Source organism: Dendrobates tinctorius, unplaced genomic scaffold (genome assembly GCF_039654945.1).
Source record: "Dendrobates tinctorius isolate UK_male_01 unplaced genomic scaffold, ASM3965494v1 ptg000159l, whole genome shotgun sequence".
NCBI classification, from domain to species: domain Eukaryota; kingdom Metazoa; phylum Chordata; class Amphibia; order Anura; family Dendrobatidae; genus Dendrobates; species Dendrobates tinctorius.
In genome coordinates this window covers 14,996,288-15,022,199 of record NW_027361826.1, presented here as the reverse complement: position 1 = coordinate 15,022,199, position 25,912 = coordinate 14,996,288, and the positions used below count along the sequence as shown (strand labels likewise).

General features: G+C 49.6%; 1 protein-coding gene across 2 annotated transcripts in view; it reads right to left on the bottom strand.

The window, feature by feature from the left end:
* Positions 1 to 25,912, bottom strand: part of IPPK (inositol-pentakisphosphate 2-kinase) — a 116,808-nt gene that overhangs the window by 14,337 nt on the left and 76,559 nt on the right. For both annotated transcript variants that reach the window (XM_073549576.1, XM_073549575.1), the window contains 6 exons: positions 25,773 to 25,891; positions 23,408 to 23,497; positions 21,926 to 21,984; positions 20,964 to 21,036; positions 18,937 to 19,219; positions 10,327 to 10,477 (listed from right to left, as the gene is read on the bottom strand). In XM_073549576.1, coding sequence (XP_073405677.1) covers positions 10,327 to 10,477; positions 18,937 to 19,219; positions 20,964 to 21,036; positions 21,926 to 21,984; positions 23,408 to 23,497; positions 25,773 to 25,891 — 775 coding nt within the window. The remainder of the gene's footprint in view (positions 1 to 10,326; positions 10,478 to 18,936; positions 19,220 to 20,963; positions 21,037 to 21,925; positions 21,985 to 23,407; positions 23,498 to 25,772; positions 25,892 to 25,912) is intronic.

The window sequence follows — 25,912 nt, the reverse complement described above, 5'->3', positions numbered from 1 at the left end:
ATTGGGGCTCAGCAGTCAGTCAGGGTCGGCGCGGGTTCAGTCACGTCAGGAGTATACAGAGCGGCTGCTGTAACCGCGCCCCCGGCAATGACTGACACCGGCTCTGCATTGGGGCTCAGTGGTCAGGGCCGGCGCGGGTTCAGTCTCCTCAGAGTATACAGAACGGCCGCTGTAACCTCACCCCCGGTAATGACTGACACTGGCTCTGCATTGGGGCTCAGCAGTCAGTCAGGGACGGCGCGGGTTCAGTCACGTCAGAGTATACAGAGCGGCCGCTGTAACCTCACCCCTGGTAATGACTGACACTGGCTCTGCATTGGGGCTCAGCGGTCAGGGCCGGCGCGGTTTCAGTCACGTCAGAGTATGCAGAGCGGCTGCTGTAACCGCGCCCCCGGCAATGACTGACACCGGCTCTGCATTGGGGCTCAGCGGTCAGGGCCGGCGCGGGTTCAGTCACGTCAGAGTATACAGAGCGGCTGCTGTAACCGCATCCCCGGTAATGACTGACACTGGCTCTGCATTGGGGCTCAGTCAGTCAGTCAGGGTCGACGCGGGTTCAGTCACGTCAGAGTATACAGAGCGGCCGCTGTAACCTCACCCCCGGTAATGACTGACACCGGCTCTGCATTGGGGCTCAGCGGCCAGGGCCAGCGCAGGTTCAGTCACGTCAGAGTATACAGAGCGGCTGCTGTAACCGCATCCCCGGTAATGACTGACACTGGCTCTGCATTGGGGCTCAGCAGTCAGTCAGGGCCGGCGTGGGTTCAGTCACGTCAGAGTATACAGAGCGGCTGCTGTAACCTAACCCCCGATAATGACTGACACTGGCTCTGCATTGGGGCTCAGCAGTCAGTCAGGGTCGGCGCGGGTTCAGTCACGTCAGAGTATACAGAGCGGCTGCTGTAACCGAACCCCCGGTAATGACTGACACTGGCTCTGCATTGGTGCTCAGCAGTCAGTCAGGGCCGGCGCGGGTTCAGTCACGTCAGAGTATACAGAACGGCCGCTGTAACCTCACCCCCGGTAATGACTGACACTGGCTCTGCACTGGGGCTCAGCGGTCAGGGCCGGCGCGGGTTCAGTCACCTCAGAGTATACAGAGCAGCCGCTGTAACCGAACCCCCGGTAATGACTGACACTGGCTCTGCATTGGGGCTCAGCAGTCAGTCAGGGTCGGCGCGGGTTCAGTCACGTCAGAGTATACAGAGCGGCTGCTGTAACCGAACCCCCGGTAATGACTGACACTGGCTCTGCATTGGGGCTCAGCAGTCAGTCAGGGTCGGCGCGGGTTCAGTCACGTCAGAGTATACAGAGCGGCTGCTGTAACCGCATCCCCGGTAATGACTGACACTGGCTCTGCATTGGGGCTCAGCAGTCAGTCAGGGCCGGCGCGGGTTCAGTCACGTCAGAGTATACAGAACGGCCGCTGTAACCTCACCCCCGGTAATGACTGACACTGACTCTGCATTGGGGCTCAGCCGTCAGGGCTGGCGCGGGTTCAGTCTCCTCAGAGTATACAGAGCGGCCGCTGTAACCGCATCCCCGGTAATGACTGACACTGGCTCTGCATTGGGGCTCAGCAGTCAGTCAGGGCCGGCGCGGGTTCAGTCACCTCAGAGTATACAGAACGGCCGCTGTAACCTCACCCCCGGTAATGACTGACACTGGCTCTGCATTGGGGCTCAGCGGTCAGGGCCGGCGCGGGTTCAGTCACCTCAGAGTATACAGAGCAGCCGCTGTAACCGAACCCCCGGTAATGACTGACACTGGCTCTGCATTGGGGCTCAGCAGTCAGTCAGGGTCGGCGCGGGTTCAGTCACGTCAGAGTATACAGAGCGGCTGCTGTAACCGCATCCCCGGTAATGACTGACACTGGCTCTGCATTGGGGCTCAGCAGTCAGTCAGGGCCGGCGTGGGTTCAGTCACGTCAGAGTATACAGAGCGGCTGCTGTAACCTAACCCCCGATAATGACTGACACTGGCTCTGCATTGGGGCTCAGCAGTCAGTCAGGGTCGGCGCGGGTTCAGTCACGTCAGAGTATACAGAGCGGCTGCTGTAACCGAACCCCCGGTAATGACTGACACTGGCTCTGCATTGGTGCTCAGCAGTCAGTCAGGGCCGGCGCGGGTTCAGTCACGTCAGAGTATACAGAACGGCCGCTGTAACCTCACCCCCGGTAATGACTGACACTGGCTCTGCACTGGGGCTCAGCGGTCAGGGCCGGCGCGGGTTCAGTCACCTCAGAGTATACAGAGCAGCCGCTGTAACCGAACCCCCGGTAATGACTGACACTGGCTCTGCATTGGGGCTCAGCAGTCAGTCAGGGTCGGCGCGGGTTCAGTCACGTCAGAGTATACAGAGCGGCTGCTGTAACCGAACCCCCGGTAATGACTGACACTGGCTCTGCATTGGGGCTCAGCAGTCAGTCAGGGTCGGCGCGGGTTCAGTCACGTCAGAGTATACAGAGCGGCTGCTGTAACCGCATCCCCGGTAATGACTGACACTGGCTCTGCATTGGGGCTCAGCAGTCAGTCAGGGCCGGCGCGGGTTCAGTCACGTCAGAGTATACAGAACGGCCGCTGTAACCTCACCCCCGGTAATGACTGACACTGACTCTGCATTGGGGCTCAGCCGTCAGGGCTGGCGCGGGTTCAGTCTCCTCAGAGTATACAGAGCGGCCGCTGTAACCTCACCCCCGGTAATGACTGACACTGACTCTGCATTGGGGCTCAGCCGTCAGGGCTGGCGCGGGTTCAGTCTCCTCAGAGTATACAGAGCGGCCGCTGTAACCGCATCCCCGGTAATGACTGACACTGGCTCTGCATTGGGGCTCAGCAGTCAGTCAGGGTCGGCGCGGGTTCAGTCACCTCAGAGTATACAGAGCGGCTGCTGTAACCGCATCCCCGGTAATGACTGACACTGGCTCTGCACTGGGGCTCAGCAGTCAGGGCCGGCGCGGGTTCAGTCACGTCAGAGTATACAGAACGGCCGCTGTAACCTCACCCCCGGTAATGACTGACACTGGCTCTGCATTGGGGCTCAGCCGTCAGGGCTGGCGTGGTTTCAGTCACCTCAGAGTATACAGAGCGGCCGCTGTAACCTCACCCCTGGCAATGACTGACACTGGCTCTGCATTGGGGCTCAGCGGTCAGGGCCGGCGCGGGTTCAGTCTCCTCAGAGTATACAGATCGGCTGCTGTAACCGCGCCCCCGGCAATGACTGACACCGGCTCTGCATTGGGGCTCAGCAGTCAGTCAGGGTCGGCGCGGGTTCAGTCTCCTCAGAGTATACAGAGCGGCCGCTGTAATCGCATCCCCGGTAATGACTGACACTGGCTCTGCATTGGGGCTCAGCAGTCAGTCAGGGTCGGCGCGGGTTCAGTCACCTCAGAGTATACAGAGCGGCTGCTGTAACCGCATCCCCGGTAATGACTGACACTGGCTCTGCACTGGGGCTCAGCAGTCAGGGCCGGCGCGGGTTCAGTCACGTCAGAGTATACAGAACGGCCGCTGTAACCTCACCCCCGGTAATGACTGACACTGGCTCTGCATTGGGGCTCAGCCGTCAGGGCTGGCGTGGTTTCAGTCACCTCAGAGTATACAGAGCGGCCGCTGTAACCTCACCCCTGGCAATGACTGACACTGGCTCTGCATTGGGGCTCAGCGGTCAGGGCCGGCGCGGGTTCAGTCTCCTCAGAGTATACAGATCGGCTGCTGTAACCGCGCCCCCGGCAATGACTGACACCGGCTCTGCATTGGGGCTCAGCAGTCAGTCAGGGTCGGCGCGGGTTCAGTCTCCTCAGAGTATACAGAGCGGCCGCTGTAATCGCATCCCCGGTAATGACTGACACTGGCTCTGCATTGGGGCTCAGCAGTCAGTCAGGGTCGGCGCGGGTTCAGTCACGTCAGAGTATACAGAGCGGCTGCTGTAACCGCATCCCCGGTAATGACTGACACTAGCTCTGCATTGGGGCTCAGCAGTCAGTCAGGGCCAGCGCGGGTTCAGTCACGTCAGAGTATACAGAGCGGCTGCTGTAACCGAACCCCCGGTAATGACTGACACTGGCTCTGCATTGGGGCTCAGCAGTCAGTCAGGGCCGGCGCGGGTTCAGTCACGTCAGAGTATACAGAGCGGCTGCTGTAACCGCATCCCCGGCAATGACTGACACTGGCTCTGCATTGGGGCTCAGCAGTCAGTCAGGGTCGGCGCGGGTTCAGTCACGTCAGAGTATACAGAACGGCCGCTGTAACCGAACCCCCGGTAATGACTGACACTGGCTCTGCATTGGGGCTCAGCCGTCAGGGCTGGCGCGGGTTCAGTCACCTCAGAGTATACAGAGCGGCCGCTGTAACCTCACCCCTGGCAATGACTGACACTGGCTCTGCAATGGGGCTCAGCGGTCAGGGCCGGCGCGGGTTCAGTCTCCTCAGAGTATACAGAGCGGCTGCTGTAACCGCGCCCTCGGCAATGACTGACACCGGCTCTGCATTGGGGCTCAGCGGTCAGGGCCGGCGCGGGTTCAGTCTCCTCAGAGTATACAGAGCGGCTGCTGTAACCGCGCCCCCGGCAATGACTGACACCGGCTCTGCATTGGGGCTCAGCTGTCAGTCAGGGCCGCGGTTACAGCCGCCGCACTGTATACTCAGAGCAGTGACTGAACCAGCGCCACAAGCGGGATTGAAACAGGAACGCTGCTGGGGAGAATAAAAGTTAATTTTCTTCCCATAGCGTTCGGCTACGTGCAGGCGCCAGGCACCACTTCAATGATAAACTTTGCGTGTCATTATACACCCTATCCCTACAACCCTCCCCTCCTCATATGCTTAAAGGGAATATTTTAATGTAACAGAGCCGCCGCTGGCGCAGTAGCATCTATCGGCAAGCAATATTTGTTAGGCAACCGAAACACATGTAGGGATTGCCTAACAGCCACGAGACATGCAGCTGCAGGGACTCGGTTCATATTTTTCAAGCATGCTGAAGACACTCAGCACACGAGCATGCTCAGATAACACCTTATCTGAGCACATTCGCACATCACTATTCAAGACTTCTCGGCCCTCTCAGCCTGCCGCCTCTGACGTTCATGTGTGTCCCGCCAGCTCAGGGCATCCTTGGAAAACTCGAAGAATGAAGATGAACCCAGAGCCAGCACAAACCATACAATACTGTAGTCCCAGCACCCAGCACAGCCTTTTAACATCCAAGAACAAAGATTGTTGAACTTCCACGGAAAATCTGGAAATATTGAAATCATTTGACCACCAAGCTGGATATCTTGCTCCTCCTTTGCCTTCCCAAGTATAATGTCTCTGTCTTTATAGTGGAGAATTTTAAATTAGGATTGGTCTGGGAGGGCTACCCCACCGGCAGAGGTCTAGTAGGGACTATGCGTCCTCTCCAATGCGACAGGGGAGCAAGGACCTCTTTTCCAAATGTATCCAGGAACCATTTAAAAAATACCTTCCAACTTTTTCGACACACCAACTAGCCTTATGTTACTGGGCCTCAGGCGAAATTCCGGGTTGTCTACTTTAGCAAACAGCGCCAACATGGCAGTGTGTGGTCCTGAACATCTCTGCGGACAAGGGAGAGCATCCTCCAACTCACTGACTCTGCCCTCAATCGCCGCGGTGCGTTCCGCTCCCTCCTGGACATCATGACGGATTATGGAGACGGTTTCTTGGACATATCCCACCTGGACTGTCAGTGTAGTTAGAGTAGCAGTACATTTATTGACTGTGGTGGAACATCCATCAATGAGGGATCTTCCCCTGTGAGTACGCCGCCAGGAGCATTTTTATTTCCCATAGGAGAATTAGGCCCTACAGGAGAACCATCATCTTCCTCTTCCTGTACTAGCGGTGGAGTATCTGGATCCTATTGGGGACATTCTCTGAGGTCCTTGTAGGATTAATCCCGACCTCTGCCTACTGGGGGTTATGGGGAGTGTTTTATCAGTAGTGCGCCAGCCTCATTCTACATCCCTGCCAATACCTCTGCCTTTTGCTGGGCGCCTCTATTCTCAGTCAAGGGGAGCAGAGATTTACGGCCACTGTCAGGTGGCTGACCCTGGAGTGACGAGATCAGAGATCGCTTTGTCTCCTCAGCACAGTACGGTACCCACGCACCAAAATGGCCAGCGTTGTTCTTCCCACGTGTGGCAGCTTCAGGGATATAAGAGTGCTCCAGGACAAATTTCAGGCACCCACAGTGCCTATTTACAGCCCTGTCGCTTCCTCTTCCCCTCTGGCTGCTTAGGGGGCATTATTGTAATAGGCGGATTCCCCACAGGATAACAGAAGGATTGTAGGAGCTCCGTTCCAGCACGTCTGATCAGCTCCAGGGCATAAATACACCCCAAGTGTACAATCCCTACATTTGGTCAATCCTGTGCTCCTGTTACAAGAAGCCAACATAGGACTCCTCCATAAACCAAAGATCAATGCAGCTCTGCCATCTAGTGGTGAGCTGCAGAACTGGAAATTTCAGTCGTCGCTCTACAGACACACATGCTACAGACATTCATACACAGATTTAAAAATAAAATGTAAGGGCGGCTGCACGGTGCGGCCCGTGGGCCACTGTCTAGGTCTGCGGGCCAGACTGAAACAGCCAGAGGACCAGATGTGGCCCATGGGCCAGACTTTGCCCAGGTCTGATCCACCCTAAACATTAATTCCTGATTTTAGCCCCTTCATTACCTTTGCTATACATGTACATCAAAGGTCGTTTCCCTGCCTTTTATGTCAGCTTGCACAGCCATAAGCTTGTCACAAATCCCGCCATCGGCGCCCGTCACATGATCGCGAGGAGCCGATCAAGGCTGGCGTTCATAGAGAAATGCCCCAAGGGTAACTAAGCAAGAGATGGGATGTACAGCCTTACAAAGTCATCGAGCGAGTGTATGCTGACGGTCCGGTCTACAAGGTGCAGGTTGAGAATGGGGCGTCGGCCCCTAGAGTGCGCCACAGAAAAATGCTATGGCCATGCCGGTCCAAGGCCCGTCCTGTACCAGTGCCGCTTGAGGGTGATGCTCCACCTCCTGAATCTGTCTTGACTGCTCATGAAATCAATGATGAATGGTGGATTGGCCCTGACACCGTGGGGGGCCCTCAGCCGGACAGAGATGGTAATCTTCTGGAGGTACCACTGCCGCCACATGACGATGAGTCCAGACAAGAGCCTACTAAAGCTCCTGCAGCAAGTATTCCTCTGGAGGATAGTCAAGACATCCGGAGATCGCAGAGGTCTACTGCAGCCAGATACATAGAACAGTGTTCTCTGTCTGTTTCTCCGCTTGTGTTTTCTCCCCTATAGGTGCTGTTCTGCATTGCAAGTGTCTCTATTCCACTGCAACCTTGATGCTGTGATGGTCAAGGATGACCATTTTTAAGTAGGGAGGCATGTAAGGGGGTGGCATTGCTATGGACAGTAGAGACAAGCTGCCCCTTTAAGAGACAGCACCCCCTTGGTTAGAGGAGTGGGACATTCTGCACTTCCTTGCTGTAAAGGCTGTTTTGGTTTCATCTGCCAGACTACAGAGGGGAGGGGATGCTTTTCTGTGTGGAGACGACTCCCGTGATTTCTGCCTGAAGCAGACGTGCCTGCCTGAGCTGTGAGGAAAAGAACATTAAGCCTGAGACTGTGACTTTGTAAAGTATTCTGGGTATTAAAAGGTGGCTTTCCTGTCTTGCCATGAGAAGCCACGAAGGAAAGACAAGAAAGCAACCCAGAGGAGGAATCCACTGTTTCTAGGAGCATCATCGAACTTGCACACAAGGAAAAGATCACATTGCACAGAGCTTCAAGGAAGAACCGCGCACCATCTTGCAAATCCTCAGGGACCCTCGGGAATGGACTGAGATACCAACTACTGTGAGTGTTAACCTCATGTGCGCACATGTTTAGGGCTTAGGATAGGCTGCAATAGACAGCACGGTAGTCATGTGGCCGGAGTGTAGCAGCGGCCAGTCGGGCTATAGTTAAAGTAGCAGCATACTGTACTTTATTGTATTGTTTGGCCTTTTGCAAAATACACTGATCTGTAATAGTTAATGCTCCGTGTCATTTGTACCGTCCAGCTAGAGAATATCACTTTTGTAAATTGTTTTATGTCATTGCATACGCCTGTTTACACTTTCCTAACATTGCATTCCATGCCTGTAAATAAATTAACTCTTTGTTACTTGCACCTCATCTTGTGTACCGTAGTCTCCTTGCATAATGGTGGCCACTCGGCCATCGCTTCACATACAATGATTGGGATGAGGGGGCCATGCATACCAGGATAGGGATGAGGAACCCATGCATACCAGGATAGGGATGAGGAACCCATGCATACCAGGATAGGGATGAGGGGCCATGCATACCAGGATAGGGATGAGGAACTATGTATAACAGGATTGGGATGAGGAGGGCAATGCATACCAGGATAGGGATGAGGAGACCGTGCATATCAGGATAGGGATGAGGGGACAATGCATACCCGGCTTATACCTGAGTCAATAAGTTTTACCAGTTTTTCATGGCAAAATTAGGTGCTACAGTTTATACTTGGGTCGGCTTATACGGTACTTTTTAAAAAGTTGCAAAATTTTTAGCAAATATACTCTATGTACCCTCCAACCTCACCCGCTGAAGTCATATTGGGGGTTATATGAGGAAAGATTGTGCCATTTTCCAAAACGTTCAACTATTTATGCTAGAAGGATCAACTTTATTCTCATTTGCACAAGGAAAGACTAGAAGCAATGGGATGAAACTGAATGGGAGGAGACACAGATTAGATATTAGAAAAAACTTTTTGACAGTTAGAGTGATCAATGAGTGGAACAGGCTGCCACGAGAAGTGGTGAGTTCTCCTTCAATGGAAGTCTTCAAACAGAGATGATTTAGCGAATCCTGCTTTGAGCAGGGGGTTGGACCAGATGGTCCAGGAGGTCCCTTCCAACTCTACGATTCTATGATTCTATGAGAGGCTGGACAGACATCTGACTGGGATGATTTAGCGAATCCTGCTTTGAGCAGGGGGTTGGACCAGATGGCCCAGGAGGTCCCTTCCAACTCTACGATTCTATGATTCTATGATTCATAGGGGGATCATGATTTCGGCTATACATGGCATTGCTGAAGCACTATCAAAATATAAAATAAATGTGGTAAACGGAGTAATGAGAAAAAAAAATCAAAACGGCAGAATTAATTTTTTTGGCCACCGCAACATTGCAATAAAATGAAATAAGAGGTGATCAAAGCATCATATCTACCCCAAATCATATCAATAAAAATATCAGCTCAGGGCATAAAAAATAAGCCCTGATATATCCCCAGATCCCAAAAAATGGAAATGATAGGGGTCTCGGGAAACCACAATGAAAACAATTTTTTTTTTTTTTTTTTTAACAAATTTCCCCCCAAAAAAATTTCACCACCTAAATAAAAGAAAAAAAAAAAAACTATACATGTATGATATCAGCGTCCTTGTACTGACCTGGGGAATCCTATTACCAGATCAGTTTTACCATATAGTGAATAAGGTAAATAGAAAACCCGAAATACAATTGTGCAATTGCAACACACATGAAATTACATACAGCTCTTCCCATAAAAACAAGCCCTCATATTGCCAGAAAAATAAAAAAATAAAGTTATTGCTCCTGGAAGAAAAAAAATGAAAAAAGCATAAAAATCGCTGGGTATTGAATGGGTTAAAGATGAATTACTGAGAATTATTGATAATATAAGAAAATCCCCAAACCCAATACAGTACAATGCTTGTGTGAACTGGTTCTTTCCTCGGTGCAGCCTACCCAGGGTATGCACTGGATATAGACATCCACCAAGCCTGGAGATTCCGTGGCTGGGACTACACGCTACATACCACGCATTCACATCTGTTACTTCAGGGTCACTGCTCTTTCCGGCTCTGCTATATTGGGACAGTCCCACACCCATGTCTGCTATAAACAGGCTCGTCTCTCATCCAAGCTCTAATGGGTGCGGCAACAAAGCCCAGGAAAACTGTGCCGCATTGTTCTGGGAAAAACGAAGGGTAATCCTGTGAAAGCTATTGTGACACCACACAAGCCGGAGCTGGAAGATTCTCAAAGACGCCCTCTCCTGAGGGCCCGAATACTGGAAGCAGCAGCATCAAAGGGCTGAGCAGTGAAGCGGCCCGTTTAACCCTTCGTGTGAAGTCTGACGTCCTCTGATTCATTGTTCGCTTGGTGACATGCAAACACTAGATCACTGATTCTCGGCCCGGTCTAAATGTACCGTAAACGTAAGGAGACGTTTTTCCGAGCCTTGGGCCACCAGCTTACCTCTCCTCTGGGCACTCCTCCAGATACTTTTCAACCCTCTTGTACAAAGGGTGCAGTCCGTCAATGTCAAGCATGTCCAGCATCTGAGCTTGGAGCAGCTTGTACAAAATACATCCTTTAGGCAATCCCGCGCTCTCCATCTTGTGTTTACCTGCCAAAAAACACATCACAAGGTCTCACTCCACAGAAAAACACCCGACCTGCAGACACTACTCCCTGTACACCGCTCTATGGGCCCAGGGGGATACAACATTTAGGAAGCCTGGCTCTTCATCCTTACGTCTCACCTAGCTAACTAGAAAAAAATTAAAGAGTGGAGACATCTTCCCCAATTCCATGGAAGATAACCCTGCATCCTTGTCAAATCACTTACATGACTGAGGTGCTTATGATAATGATCCAAGCTTTCATCTACTGATCTTTTTTTAAAGCAAATCTGTCAGCAGGATCAACCCTCCTAAGCAGCCTATATGACCATGTAGGTCATAGGAAGCTGAATAACCGGATACCTTGATATCTGTGATTCAAGGTTTATTCCAGAAAAATCTAGGTTTTTCCTAATATGTAAATGAGCTGATAAGCACTATGGGCCGGAGAGATATCTGTATGAGATTCTGCCTCCAGAGTTTATTTTTTAATGAAAGGAAGGTGGACAGTGTGAGCCATGTAATGACTGACAGTCTGCTGTTCTGATCTCACTGCCAAGCTGTGCCTGATTATAACTAACATAGTACACCAGAACTATGTATCATTACAGTGTTCATGCTCTCAGCTCTGCTTCTGATTACAATTATGAGGAGAGTTGTTGCTGCAGATGTGTTTCTAATGAGACAAAGCTCAGCTCTCTGTTAGTCATCTCACAGAGCTCTGCAGTGAGATCAGACTTTCAGTCATTACATGTCTCACACTGTTAATGTCCCCCTTCAATTAAAATAAGCTCTGGGGACAGATTCTCAGGGAGATCCATGTCCGGCCCATAGATCTGAACAACTCATTTACATATTAAGAAAAACATGGATTTTTCTGCAAAAAGACATTGTATTGCCGATTTCATAGTATTATTTACATTTTCTATGACCTACATGCCCATATAGACGGCTTTGGAGGGTTTGATCCTTCTGACAGATTCCCTTGAATCCCTTAATGCAGTATCATGTACGTGATAGCAGGGGTGATTGCACTTGTGGAGAGGTCTCAGGAGCTGAGCTCTATTTGCCCATACCAGCTCCCACGAGTTACTTTGGCAGCTGGGGGCAGGCGCCATCTTGGTACACCTCTGAAGATGAGCTATATTGCTGAGCTTTAAAGGAGACCGAGATTTCCACAATATACTGCAATATTACAGTATACAGTATAAGTGAGCAGACTATCGCAGGTTAAAGTCTCATGAGGGGAATAAATAAATTAAAAAAAAAAAAAAGTTCAATGAAAATATATAAAAACTGCAAATATAGAAAGTTCAAATCAACCCTTTTCCACTCTTTAAAAATAAACTAATATAAAATGGAACATATTTGACATCACTGAGTTAATAAAAGTCCGATCTAGCAAAAAAAATTAAATTAACTTGATCGGTAAACGACATAAAAAATAAAAAACTCCAAAAATGTGTTTTTTGGTCACTACTCTTCCCTAAAAAAAAATAAATAAAAATGTAATAAAAACAGATTAAAACATCATATATAGCCCAAAGCGGTATCAATAAACCGGTCAGCTTGTCATGCAAAAAAAACAAACCATCACCCAGCTCAATCAATGGAAAAACAAAAATCTTACAGGTCTCTGAATAGGGCAGAACTGCATCTTAACTTATTATTCCAAGGTCTATTGATTAAAATCAACTTTTTTTTTGTTGGCAAACCCCTTTAACAACACCACTATTTCTGTGCAAGCTCTGAGAAATGCAGATAACCTGGATGCAGACTGCAATATGGAGGCAGCAGCGATGTTTAAGGACAATTCTGGGATAAAAAAAAAAAAAAAAACATGGATTTTTGTGAGTACTCACAATAAAATCCTTTTCTCCGAGACGCTCATTGGGGGACACAGATACTGTGGGTGTATGCTTCTGCCGCTAGGAGGCTGACACTAAGTGAAAAAAAGAGGTTAGCTCCTCCTCCACAGTATACACCCTCGCCCCTATTGCGGGCGGAAATCAGTTTGGTGTCAAAGCAGTAGGAGGACAACAAATCAGCCTTAATACAGGTACAACATGTCCAAAGGAAAACACCACCCTTATATCAAATAAGTAAACACATTCATTTAAACTAGAGCCAACTGGCTAATAGGGTGGGTGCTGTGTCCCCCAATGAGCATCTCGGAGAAAAGGATTTTACGGTGAGTACTCACAAAAATCCATGTTTCTCCTTTGTCTCATTGGGGGACACAGATACTGTGGGACGTCCTAAAGCAGTCCCTGGGTGGGAGATTGACTCACTGATCCAAGCTACATGCACGTCCTGTTTAAAGGTGTGCCACCGTTGCTTGGAGAATCCTTCTACCCAGGCTTGCATCCGCCGAGGCCTGAGCATGGATATTATGTTTGGCAAACGTGTGCCGGCTGGACCAGGTTGCTGCCTTGCAAACCTGTTCCGTAGAAGCCTGATGCCGAAGCGCCCAAGAGGCGCCCACCGCCCGGGTAGAGTGCGCTCTGATCCCTGCTGGAATCGGCGTGGCTCTAATGCAGTAGGACTCCTGAATAGTCAAACGAATCCATCTGGCTATGGCTGACTTTGAGGCAGCGAGTCCCTTCCTGCGTTCTTCAGGGAGCACGAACAGCGTGTCCGTATGAGGAAAGGGTGCCGTCCGCGACACGTACCTCTGGAGGGCTCTTACCAGGTCTAACGTGTGAAGAGCCTTCTTCCACACGGTGCACCGGTGCTGGACAAAATGAAGGCAAAACAACATCTTCATTGATGTGAAAAAGAGGACACGACCTTCGGCAGAAAAGGAGGGGCTGGTCTGAAGACCACCTTATATCTATGGAAAGTGAGGAACGGAGCTCGGCAGGATAGAGCCGCCAGCTCTGAAACCCACCTGATGGAAGTGATGGCCACTAGGGGAACAACTTTCCAGGAAAGGTACCTCAAAGCGATATCCTGAAGCGGTTCCAATGGAGCTTCCTGCAGAACACTTAGGACCATGTTAAGAACCCAGGCGTCCATCGGCGCCATATAGGGAGGTATCAAGTGGGACACTCCCCGGAGGAAAAGTTTTCACCTGCAAATTGGTGGCCACCCTGCACTGTAACAGGACGGATAAGGCCGACATTTGTCTCCTGCGGAAACCTGGGGCAAAGCCCGAGTCTAATGCTCTACCGACTGAGCTATCCGGGCTCTCTGAGCCCGACTGGAGACAAACCAAGATGTTGGAGATCGAGAATCTTAGCGGAGAAATACCGCGGCCTCGAAATCAAGCAAAGAACACCTTCCAGGTGTGGTGGTAAATTCATGCTGAAGCAGACCTCCGGGCGCTAATCGTTGTAGCGACCACCTTGCTCCCGAACCCTGCCTGGGTTAGAATCCAAGATTCAACGGCCCTGCCATCAAACACAGGGTCCCTGAGTTCGGGTGGCAAATTGGCCCTTGAGATGGTAGATCTGGGCGCTCTAGCAGGCGCCCAGGAACATCGGCGAGCAGCTGCCTTAGATCTGCATACCACGCTCGACGGGGCCAATCTGGGGCCAGCAGAATCGCCGGCCCCCCTCCGTCTTGATCCCTTTGCTGACTCTCGGGAGTAGTGGCAGTGGGGGAAATAGATATGGGAGGCAAAACTGGTTCCATGGCAGAACCAACGAATGCCTGCGGGTCCCTGGCCCGAGCGACATATGTGGGCACCTTGGCATTCACTTTGGAAGCCATCAGGTCCACATCCGGAGCTCCCCACAGTTGACAAATCTGTTGAAGAACTTCGGGATGTAGAGACCACTTTCCGGATGCAAGACCCTGCCGGCTGAGGAAGTCTGCCGCCCAATTTTCCACGTCCGGGATGTGGACAGCCGAAATCACAGAGTGGTTTGCTTCGGCCCACTGAAGAACGTGCTCCACCTCGCGCATGGTTGTTCTGCTGCGGGTGCCCCCCTGACGAATTATGTAAACCACCGACGTGGCGATGTCCGATGGAATCCGAACGGGGCGGCCTGCTAGAAAGTGATGAAACTTCTGCAGAGCCAGTCGAATTGCTCGTATCCCCAATAAGTTGATTGGGAGGCGTGCCTCCTGTGGCGACCACCGTTTCTGGGTTGTGTGGCGGCGAAACACCGCTCCCCAACCGAGGAGACTGACGTCGATTGTCATTATCAGCCCATGACATGGGGGAAAAGGTTTCCCCTAGGCCAGAGAGGAACTGGTTATCCACCATCCGAGCGACTGCCTGACTTGAGAGGACAGTTTGCACCGCTGATCGAGCGTGAAAGGATTCTTGTCCCAGGCTGACACGAGGCGTGCTGCAGGGGGTGAAGGATGGAACTGGACGAAAGGCATCACTTCGATTGCTGCCACCATTATCCCAAGGATCCTTATCGCGGATCGGATGGTATGTGAGACTGGTTGGCGTAGTGTCCGGACTCCCTGCCGGAGACTAGCGCCCTTTCCTGAGGGAGAATTATCAACCTTCAGCAAGTGTCGAAGATCATTCCTAGGAAGGAGATCCTCTGAGCTGGCACAAGGGATGATTTCTTTGCATTGACCAACCATCTAAGCGGCAAGAGTATCTAGCGTGATGATGACACCTTCCTCACATGCCTGTATTGTCGGGCCCTTGATCAAGAGGTCGTCCAGATAAGGCAAGACGACTATGCCTCGAGAATGCAGTGTGGCCCTGACAATTGACATAACCCTTGTGAACACTCTGGGAGCCGTGGCTAGCCCAAAGGGTAGCGCTACGAACTGAAAATGCTGAACGCTGATGGCGAAGCGTAGCCGCCTCTGATGAGGAGGAAAAAATGGGAATATGCAGAAATGCGTCCTGGATGTCAATTGAGGCCAAGTATTCTCACTGCTCCCTGACCGCTATGACTGAACGGAGAGACTCCATCCGGAAATGTCTGATCCTGATGAATTTGTTCAGAAGCTTTAGGTCCAAAAACAGGCCTGACAGACCCGTCCTTTTTGGGAACCACAAAAAGGTTGGAATAGAACCCCTGAGCTCTTCCTTGTTCCGGCACTGGAACAATGACTCTGTTGTGCAGGAGCGACTTGATGGCTCCCAATAGAGCCCTTACCTGGGTATCCACCCTGGGAAGCCGGGAAAGAAAAAAACATCTTGGAGGGTATCTGACAAATTCTATTTTGTAACCTGAGGACACCAATTCTTTTACCCATGCATCGTGAGCGATGTTGGCCCAGACGTGGTGAAAACCGAGTAGGCGGCTGCCCACTTTGCTGGTGTCGTCTGGTAAAGATCTCGAGTCATTTGGCCGATGATCCTAAGGATCTGGGTCCCCTCGATCTGGCCTGTTGAGCACGCATTCTCCCCAATCGGTTGGCTCTATATGACCTGCCGCTCCCTATCCTGGTTGGGGCGGCCTGAGGTGGCGGAATTGGGCCCCGTAGTCCACACGGAGTCTTTTAACGCATGACCCCGGACTGGTCTCCTATTCGGGTCCCGGACCAGGCTCAGGCTGCTTAGGCCTGTTTCACACTTCAGTTTTTTCAAATCTGTCAAAATCCGTTGGTTTCCGTAAAAAAACGGATCCGCCATTTTTTGCAGGATCCGTTTTTTTTGTCCCATAGACTTCCATTAGTGGTTACCGCGGATCCGTCAAAAAAACGGATCCGTTTTTTTAAAAACGCATCCGTTTGCATCAGTTTCCGTCAAAAAAACGGAAACGGATCCGTTTGGCGGACACAAAAACGGAAGTGTGAAACAGGCCTTAGCGGCCGCCACCTGACCAATGCCGTCACGCCCGGCCTAGAATGGCCAGTGGCACTGCGAAAGGCCCGAAAACGTGCCTGAACCGGGTGATGAAAAAACGATTTAACCTTCTGTTGAGGGAGAAACCCGCTCTTTCCTCCTGTGGAGTCGGAGATAAGTTGATCCAAAAATAGGCGGCCGCACTGATAAGGCAGGGAAGTCAGGAACTTCTTGGAAGTAGAATCAGCCCGCCATGTCCTCAACCATAGGGCTCTTCAGATAGAGATTGCATTAGCGGCAGCAAGTGCTGAAAAATTGGCCGCATCCAAAGACGCATTCGATACATAATCTCCGGCTATCGTCATCTGACCTGTGACCTCCGAGATCTCTGCAGGTAGATCCTGGTCCTGCGCGACCTTGTTTAATGTTTCTGACTATGATATCATAGCCTTGGCTACCCAAGTTACTGCGAACGAGGGAGCGAGTGCAGACCCTGACGCCTCATATACTGAACGAGCTAGGCTCTCAATAAGGCAGTCAGTGATATCTTTAATCGAGGAAACCCTAGGGACAGGTAACAGGGTCTTAGTGGCCAGGCGTGAAACCGGAGGATCCACTATCGGGGATTCCATCCATTGTTTACGGAGGTCTGGAGCAAACGGATAACGCGTTTAGAGTGCCCTTTAACCCGAAAAAAACGCCGTTTTGGACGTTCTCTATGCCGCTGCACTATGTCCTCAAACTCAGGGTGAGAGGAAAAAATTCTGTGCGGCCACTTCACTCGTTTACATGCCACTTTATGCCCCGTAGCCGCTGCGGTATCATCCTCAATCCCCAGGGTCTGATTGATGGCTTCTATGAGGCGGTCCACTGTTTCACGTGACTCTGGAGTGTCCAGGTCAATGGGCTCCTCTGAGTCGCAATCTGAGGTCTGCTCGCTATCAACCACTGGTGACGGGGAGCGAGAAGCAGATCTTACGGATGCCGAAGGCACCGAATGGACTGGGCAACACCGTGTGGATTCGTTTCCCCCGGGTCTGCCTTGAGTGAGGGCGGCCCCTGCAGGCCGGAGGCTCCTGTGAGGTGGAGGTTCCCTCTAAAGGCGGCGAGACACTGTCCCTGCCCCTATCTGGGGCTTGAAGGGATTCTATTGCTCTCGTAAGCGACGCCATGTACTGTGACAGTGATCGGGCCCACTCCGGGGGATTTGACACACTGGTCGCGGTCGCAGGGGAGGGCTCCTGGGTGCGTTTGGATTCGCAGGCTTCGCATAAATGCTTGCTCTGCGCCCGCAGAAACGCAGCCCGACAAGAGATGCATGCCGCGTAAAAAGGTAGCCCCTCGGGCAGTACTTACCCCAGTCCTGCGCCCCCCCGACCTGGATGCTTCCTTTAAATCGCACGCCGACATCTGTGGCGCGCACCAGCCTGTAAAATCGCTCTAGGGGCGGTACTCCCACTTTGCGGCCTAGCCCGTGCTCCGAAGCCGGGGCCTCGATTTTTACCGCCGCCGAGTGCGGGGCGGGCTGCCGGAAGTGACACGCGGCCCCGAGGGTGGAACTTCTGGCCGCGGCCTAGCTCCGACCGAAGCCGCGGCCTCAATTTTTCCCCTACCCGACCGGGGGGGGGGGGGGGGGGCGCGGTACCAAAAGTGGCGCTACTGACCAGCGCAGCGTTCCTGTCCTGACGGATCCAGCCCTTCTCTTGCATGGCTAGAGGACTTCGCGAGGCGTGCTGCGGCTGTGGGCGCCAGCCCGAAATCGTCGCAGAAGCCCTCCCTGACCCTCTGCTCACCGATGATCCTTTTCAGCCTGAGCTCAGGTATGTGAGGGGGTCTTTGATAAAAAAAATAGGACGGTGCAGGCACCCTAGCTCCATCTAACCCCTTCAGGGGGTGAGGAGAGGGACCGTCCGCCACCTTGCAGCACCGCCGTCTAGCGTTGGTGGAGCAGTGGGGACCGCACAGACTAGTTTTGTGCCTCTGTGCAAGCCCATGGTTTCAATATCTAGGAGTGGACAGGGCTAAGTCTGGCATAATGTCCCACGTCGCGGGAAAGGATACGTGGAGGGATACTCGCACGTTCTCGCCCGTTGATGGTTTGGGGAAATCGGATCCTTTCAATAGGATGCGTTGCCCCTGTCTCATCTTCCTAAAATAACAAACAATAATAGAAGTCTGGGGAAAAGTCCCAGATATGTCCCTCGGTGCGGGAAAGTATACACGGAGACGATACTCAACGTGTGCTCGCCCGTTGATGGTTTGGGGAGATCGGACCCTTTCAATAGGATCCGTCGCCCCTGTCTCATCTTCATAGTAAACTAGAAAAAAATAGTCTGGAGAGATCCAGACTGTGTGTGCCTCCATAGGACACTAAGCAAAAAACTGATTTCCGCCCGCGAAGGTGTATACTGTGGAGGAGGAGCTAACCTCTTTTTTTCACTTAGTGTCAGCCTCCTAGCGGCAGAAGCATACACCCACAGTATCTGTGTCCCCCTATGAGACGAAGGAGAAAAAATAAAGGAGGAAATGACAATTGAAAATCGGTACATAAGATTTTAGATAATTTTTTTTTTTCAGGTGTTCATAATTTTTTAAAAAACTGATTAAAAGCACTTGTTAGTCTGACTGCAGCAAGAAGCCCTTAACACAGATCCAAATCCAAGGCTGGAAGAAACGTCCTATGCCGCAACATTTACATCCTATGCCGCAGCATTCATGCGAGTGCGACCAGAACACAATCCCAGCTGTGATTCTTACCACTCCTCAGATACTCGGTGCAGAGATGACCGGCCTCACAGTAATTCCTGCCCTGGGAGCCTGGGATGGGCTTCATGTTTGCGGCTCTGCCAGCGTCTGTGCCGGTGCTCAGCAGCGTGGATGTCAGGACATGGATCAGTTCTTTCAGGACGTTTTTCGTGCACTGAGATCCACCAACCAATCCATTTGCAGGGAAGAAGAATGGCTTCAGTTGGCGAGCAAGCTCATTCAGGTCAGAGAGGTATTCCTGGTCATCCCGGCAGCCATATATTAATTCTCCATTCTGGAAAAAAGAAAAAAAAAGTGCCGGTTGTTAAGAATTCCCTTATTTCTTACGAGGTGTTGTCCACATCTGGGGACAATTATATCATTATTTTTCTTAAATGCCTGGATTTTTTATTGGTTTTGTTAGAAATGGGAAGTAGTTGAATCTGAACAAAAACGGATACAACACGGCTGTCTGAATGAGACCTGACCGTCAGAGTTGAGCTTGATTGTTAACCATTAAAATGCCGCTGTTAATCTGTGACAACATTTAAATGGAAGGTGTCGTGGCGCAGGGTGCCAATGGGTTACTATGACAGCCAGGGGGTCTGCTGAAAGCCCAAGTCACTGCCAGTTTGGTGGTCCCCAGAAGATCAACTATTTGTTGAGCTTTAAAGAAGACCAGGACTGAAAGAAAAAATAAAGTATTTAAGAATATAAAAAAATAAAAGGTCAAATCAACCACCTTCATCGCCCTTAAAAGAAGTTAAAAAAACAGATATATCTGGTATCACTGCATTCAGAAAAGTCAGACCTGTAAAATATAAAATGACCATATATACTCGAGGAGGCATCTAATTTTGCCATGAAAAATGTATTGACTCGAGTATAAGCCGGGTATGCATTGTCCCCTCATCCCCGCCCATGTCTGCATTGGCCCCTCATCCCCGCCCATGTCTGCATGGCCCCTCATCCCCGCCCATGTCTGCATGGCCCCTCATCCCCGCCCATGTCTGCATTGGCCCCTCATCCCCGCCCATGTCTGCATGGCCCCTCATCCCCGCCCATGTCTGCATGGCCCCTCATCCCCGCCCATGTCTGCATGGCCCCTCATCCCCGCCCATGTCTGCATGGCCCCTCATCCCCGCCCATGTCTGCATGGCCCCTCATCCCCGCCCATGTCTGCATGGCCCCTCATCCCCGCCCATGTCTGCATGGCCCCTCATCCCCGCCCATGTCTGCATGGCCCCTCATCCCCGCCCATGTCTGCATGGCCCCTCATCCCCGCCCATGTCTGCATGGCCCCTCATCCCCGCCCATGTCTGCATGGCCCCTCATCCCCGCCCATGTCTGCATGGCCCCTCATCCCCGCCCATGTCTGCATGGCCCCTCATCCCCGCCCATGTCTGCATGGCCCCTCATCCCCGCCCATGTCTGCATGGCCCCTCATCCCCGCCCATGTCTGCATGGCCCCTCATCCCCGCCCATGTCTGCATGGCCCCTCATCCCCGTCCATGTCTGCATGGCTCCTCATCCCCGTCCATGTCTGCATGGCTCCTCATCCCTATTCTGATATGCATAGCTCCTCATCCCCGTCCTTGTCTGCATGGCTCCTCATCCCCGTCCTGGTATGCATTGTTCCCCATGAGAAAAGCATAGAAAAAACCTCCAACTTACCTTCCCTGCGCACCCTCGCAGCATCTTGTTATTCTGGCTTCCAGCAGCTCATGCGGCCGAGCGATCACATGTCCCCGTGATCAGGCAGATAAAAGTAAGAAACTCTCCCATTGGATCATCATCAGAAGCAGCTCACTAACAGATTCTCTATTAACTCCTTCTACAGCGACAATAGACCATGCAACATAGGGGTAATAGAAGGTAAACAATGCAACATTTTCAATAAAACCTGATCACAAAAGTGACTTTTAGCAACAAAAAAAAAAAAACACGACATGCATTTAAAGGGGGTGGGGGGGGTGATTGCCCCCAAAAGGAAATCCCTTTGATTCAAAGTAAGCAAAGACAGACAAATGGATTTGTACCTTAAAGATTTTTAAGTTGTTTTGTGACTCCTGAAGTAAACTCATCAAGGCAAAATGCATCCTCTGTGTATGGCTGTGGAAAAGAAGGGAATGCTTAACATCACACCGACTATGGAGGAGCATCTCATCTATTCAGCTCACACAGCAAGAGCCAAGAGCTCCTGTCTCTTGGTATGAGGGACTAATCAAGAACATGAAACGGGGGCTATAATATAGAAAAAGGTATTTAAAATGTGATAATTTCTTGGGAATTTTCAGAACGGTACAGAGGTCTAAAACAGAAAACACATTTACATGTTACAATAGGTGTCACAGGGGATGAAAAGTCACTTTTAACTAACAACTATTCAAAAGGATTAATTCCAAAATGTTAAAGGAGGTTGTCCAGGACTTATCTGTAGGATAGACCATTAATATCTGATCTGTAGGGGAAAGAAACCTGGCATCCCCGATCAGCAGCTCCCAGATGTGATCAGATGTAAAGCGAAACACAGCACCGTCACCTGTGTCAGCGGTCAGTTACTGAACATTCGCCCCTATTCGTAAGAGATGGGGTGGATCTGCAGTACCCCGCTGTGGCTACTATAGAGCTGATGGCACTGTACTGCTTCGGTAGCACTGGTAACAGCAGATCTATGGGAATGATGGATGTCGCACCACCACCGATCAGATAATCATGACCTACTCAAGAATAGGCCTTCAGTACAAGTATAGTACAACCCATTTAAGCCAAACCCTCTCCACAGAATAACTGGATCATTGGATGGATGTCTGACCGATGGGATCCTCTTGTAATACCAATATCAGGAGTCCAGTAATCAGTAAATTATCCCCTATCCAGAGTATAAGGGTTAACCAATACCATTTTAGGAATAACCCTTTAACCATTGTGATGCTGCTGATGGTTAAAGTTTGATAAAAATTAAATGTATCCGAAAAACAATAAATAAATAGAGTAATACCCCGAAAAGAGATCCAGGGGACAGTATTTGCTAATCCGCTTCCATTTTCCTTTGGCAACCTTAAAAAAACAAAAACAAAAAAAAAGTTACCATCAAAAGCAAGCAACGCTCCTGCCCCATCTATAGAGAACACTGCTCATCCAGGTGACGGAGCGGCTCTAGATTCCATCACACCCTGTGTGGTCACCTAGTATCGGTCTTACTCACTGATCCAGTGCGGACTTTAATGTTCACGTTAAATTAGTCAAAAACTATTGATCCCTCTTATCTTGTGTATATAAAATGTACTGCACTCTCCCTGCATAGTCATAGAGGAAAAATGTCTGACCCTGCGTGCAGTTTAGACAGATAGCGCCTGAGTGCCGGAAATGGCACATGATTGTGGGTATTAATCCTGCACGATTGTGAATTTACAGTGAAGGGATAAAGCCCCTGTAATCTAGGAGAAAGTCAGGTCCCTGCTCTAGTAAGTGCTCACAATATACCAATGTATTCACATGTCATTAAAACTTATATTCATGTAATATCATTTATATATAACAAAAACACCTAAAAAATTAGGTATTTAGACCATAAGAACTTAGATCATTCATTCTATGGGGTTTTTTTTTTGTTTGAAACATTAACAGTAAAAAAATAGGTCATTTAGGTTTTTTTTACATTTGTGATGCAATTCTAGACATGCAGGCGTGAGGACTTTACAGACATCATAATGGATTGCAGCTGGACAGCCCGACAATCTAAGGGGTATTAGGGGGTCTGTCAGCGATCCTCCAGATCATGATGTCATGAAGAATCTGGTATGCTGAATTTTAACTCACCGTAAAATCCTTTTCTCCGAGACGCTCATTGGGGGACACAGCACCCACCCTATTAGCCAGTTGGCTCTGTTTTTGTTTAGTTAATACGCATTTATTTATGTGATATAAGGATGGTCCTTTTCTGGACATGTTGTACCTGTATTAAGGCTGATTTTGTTGTCCTCCTACTGCTTTGACACCAAACTGAGTTCCGCCCGCAATAGGGGCGAGGGTGTATACGATGGAGGAGGAGCTAACCTCTTTTTTTCCACTTAGTGTCAGCCTCCTAGCGGCAGAAGCATACACCCACAGTATCTGTGTCCCCCAATGAGACGAAGGAGAAAATGTGTATGGGGTAACAGGAGTAGCGCTCAGTTGACGGCTACATAAGAAGTATGGGAGAGGCACTTCTATTCTCAGGGTTATTGAATTGAAATCCAAGTTGCATCTACTCTAAGTAGTTTATACATTAGAATAAATGCTGGAACATAAAATGCAAATTGTCACAAGATCCCAGTCCTGTTTGTTAGGAAAACAATCTTTTCTCTGCCAAAACATATTCAGGCACATGAGAATAAACTATTTATCTAGGCGTATCTGCCAAACACTGCAAATGGCTTTCACAGTAAAATTAGCCAATCTCTGGGGTGTTGTCACTCTGGGCAGTGCAGACATTACCAACCTTTAGATGCTGGTGCATACAGAAGCGACACACCTTTTTCTTAACCTCCTTTGTGATATGGGCAGACGATGGGATAAATCCACATTTGGGCTAGGTAATAAAAAATATAAAGGATACAGAATAAATCTTTAGTCAGCTCATTATATAAAAGGTTTACAATACACAGGGGAAGAAAGAGTTAACCATAATCCCTGTGGGGCTAAGCCCGATGCTGGACGCAGATGAAACAGGAATACAATGCAGCTCATTCAAGGCTACAAACCCAAGTTCCTCCAAGTGGGATCTCAGTATAACTGGAACATGACACCACTGGGAAGATCTTCCCCCACACACCCAGGTATACTGTGCGAGGTGACTGCATGTCGTGGAGGCTGGACTCATCCTCCAGCACTGTTATAGTGCTTTGCGAAAGTATTCGGCCCCCTGGAACTTTTCAACCTTTCCCCACATATCATGATTCAAGCATAAAGATACCAAATGTAAATTTTTGGTGAAGAATCAACAACAAGTGGAACACAATTGTGAAGTTGAATGAAATTTATTGGTTATTTTACATTTTTGTGGAGTCAAAAACTGAAAAGTGAGGAGTGCAATATTATTCGCCCCTTTACTTTTAGTGCAGCAAACTCACTCCAGAAGTTCACTGTGGATCTCTGAATGATCCAATGTTGTCCTAAATGACTAATGATGATAACTATAATCCACCTGTGTGTAATCAAGTCTTCGTATAAATGCACCTGCTCTGTGATAGTCTCAGGGTTTTGTTTAAAGCACAGAGAGCATCATGAAGACTAAGGAACACAACAGGCAGATCCGTGATACTGTTGTGGAGAAGTTTAAAGCCGGATTTGGATACAAAATGATTTCTAAAACTTTAAACATCCCAAGGAGCACTGTGCAAGCGAGCATATTGAAATGGAAGGAGTATAATACCACTGCAAATCTACTAAGACCCGGCTGTCCCTCTAAACTTTCATCTCAAACAAGGAGAAGACTGATCAGAGATGCAGCCAAGAGACCCATGATCACTCTGGATGATGAACTGCAGAGATCTACAGCTGAAGTGGGACAGTCTGTCCATAGGACAACAATCAGTCGTACATTGCACAAATCTGGCCTTTATGGAAGAGTGGCAAGAAGAAAGCCATTTCTCAAAGATATCCATAAAAAGCATTGGTTAATGTTTGCAACAAGCCACCTGGGAGACACACCAAACATGTGGAAGAAGGTGCTCTGGTCAGATGAAACCAAAATCGAACTTTTTGGCAACAATGCCAAACGATGTTTGGCGTAAAGTCAACACAGCTCATCTCCCTGAACACAACATGCCCACTGTCAAACATGGTGGTGGCAGCATCATGGTTTGGGCCTGCTTTTCTTCAGCAGGGACAGGGAAGATGGTTAAAATTGATAGGACGATGGATGGAGCCAAATACAGGACCATTCTTGAAGAAAACCTGTTGGAGTCTGTAAAAGACCTGAGACTGGGACGGAGATTTGTCTTCCAACAAGACAATAATCCCAAACATAAAGCAAAATCTACAATGGATTGGTTCACAAATAAACGTATCCAGGTGTTAGAATGACCAAGTCACAGTCCAGACCTGTATCCAATCGAGAATCTGTGGAAAGAGCTGAAAACTGCTGTTCACAAACGATCTCCATCAAACCTCACTGAGCTCGAGCTGTTTGCCAAGGAAGAATGGGCAAGAATTTCAGTCTCTCGTGTACAAAACTGATAGAGACATACCCCAAGCGACTTGCAGCTGTAATCGCAGCAAAAGGTGGCGCAACAAAGTATTAAGTTAAAGGGGCCGAATAATATTGCATGCCCCACTTTTCAGTTTTTGAATTTCCACAAAAATTTAAAATAACCAATAAATTTCATTCAACTTCACAATTGTGTCCCTCTTGTTGTTGATTCTTCAAAAAAAAAAAAAAAAAATTTACATTTGGTATCTTTATGTTTGAAGCATGAAATGTGGGAAAAGGTTGAAAAGTTCCAGGGGGCCAAATACTTTTGCAAGGCACGGAATATGTGCGCTGCTTTCCTCACATATGCAGTGCTCCGTGCCTCCTTCTGGAAACTTTTTTTTTGTAAGGGTATATTATGGGGTAATCCGCTGTGGATTTGGGGTGGAAAGTCTGCAGGGTATTATAGCAGCAACATTGGAGAATGAGAATTTACCATCATCCATGAAGTTTGCATTTACAAATAAATACGGTAAATACCCCAAAATAAAAAAAGGGGTTAAAAAGAGCCACGGTGTCATGCATGGTCCCTGCCAACCGGTCAGGAGCTGCGAAAATAGTCATGTGACGTACAAATATACAAATGTAACACAAAGGAGAGCAGCCTGTTCACCTTAATCTCTATGCAAAATATAGGCCTGTGCTCCACAAAAGGGAACGTCTGCAAACGGGTGAGGTTCGGAAGGCACATGGCGTACCCGCTGACATCCATGTCTTTCTCACATCGCGACTCTGCAACAAACGGGAAAATAT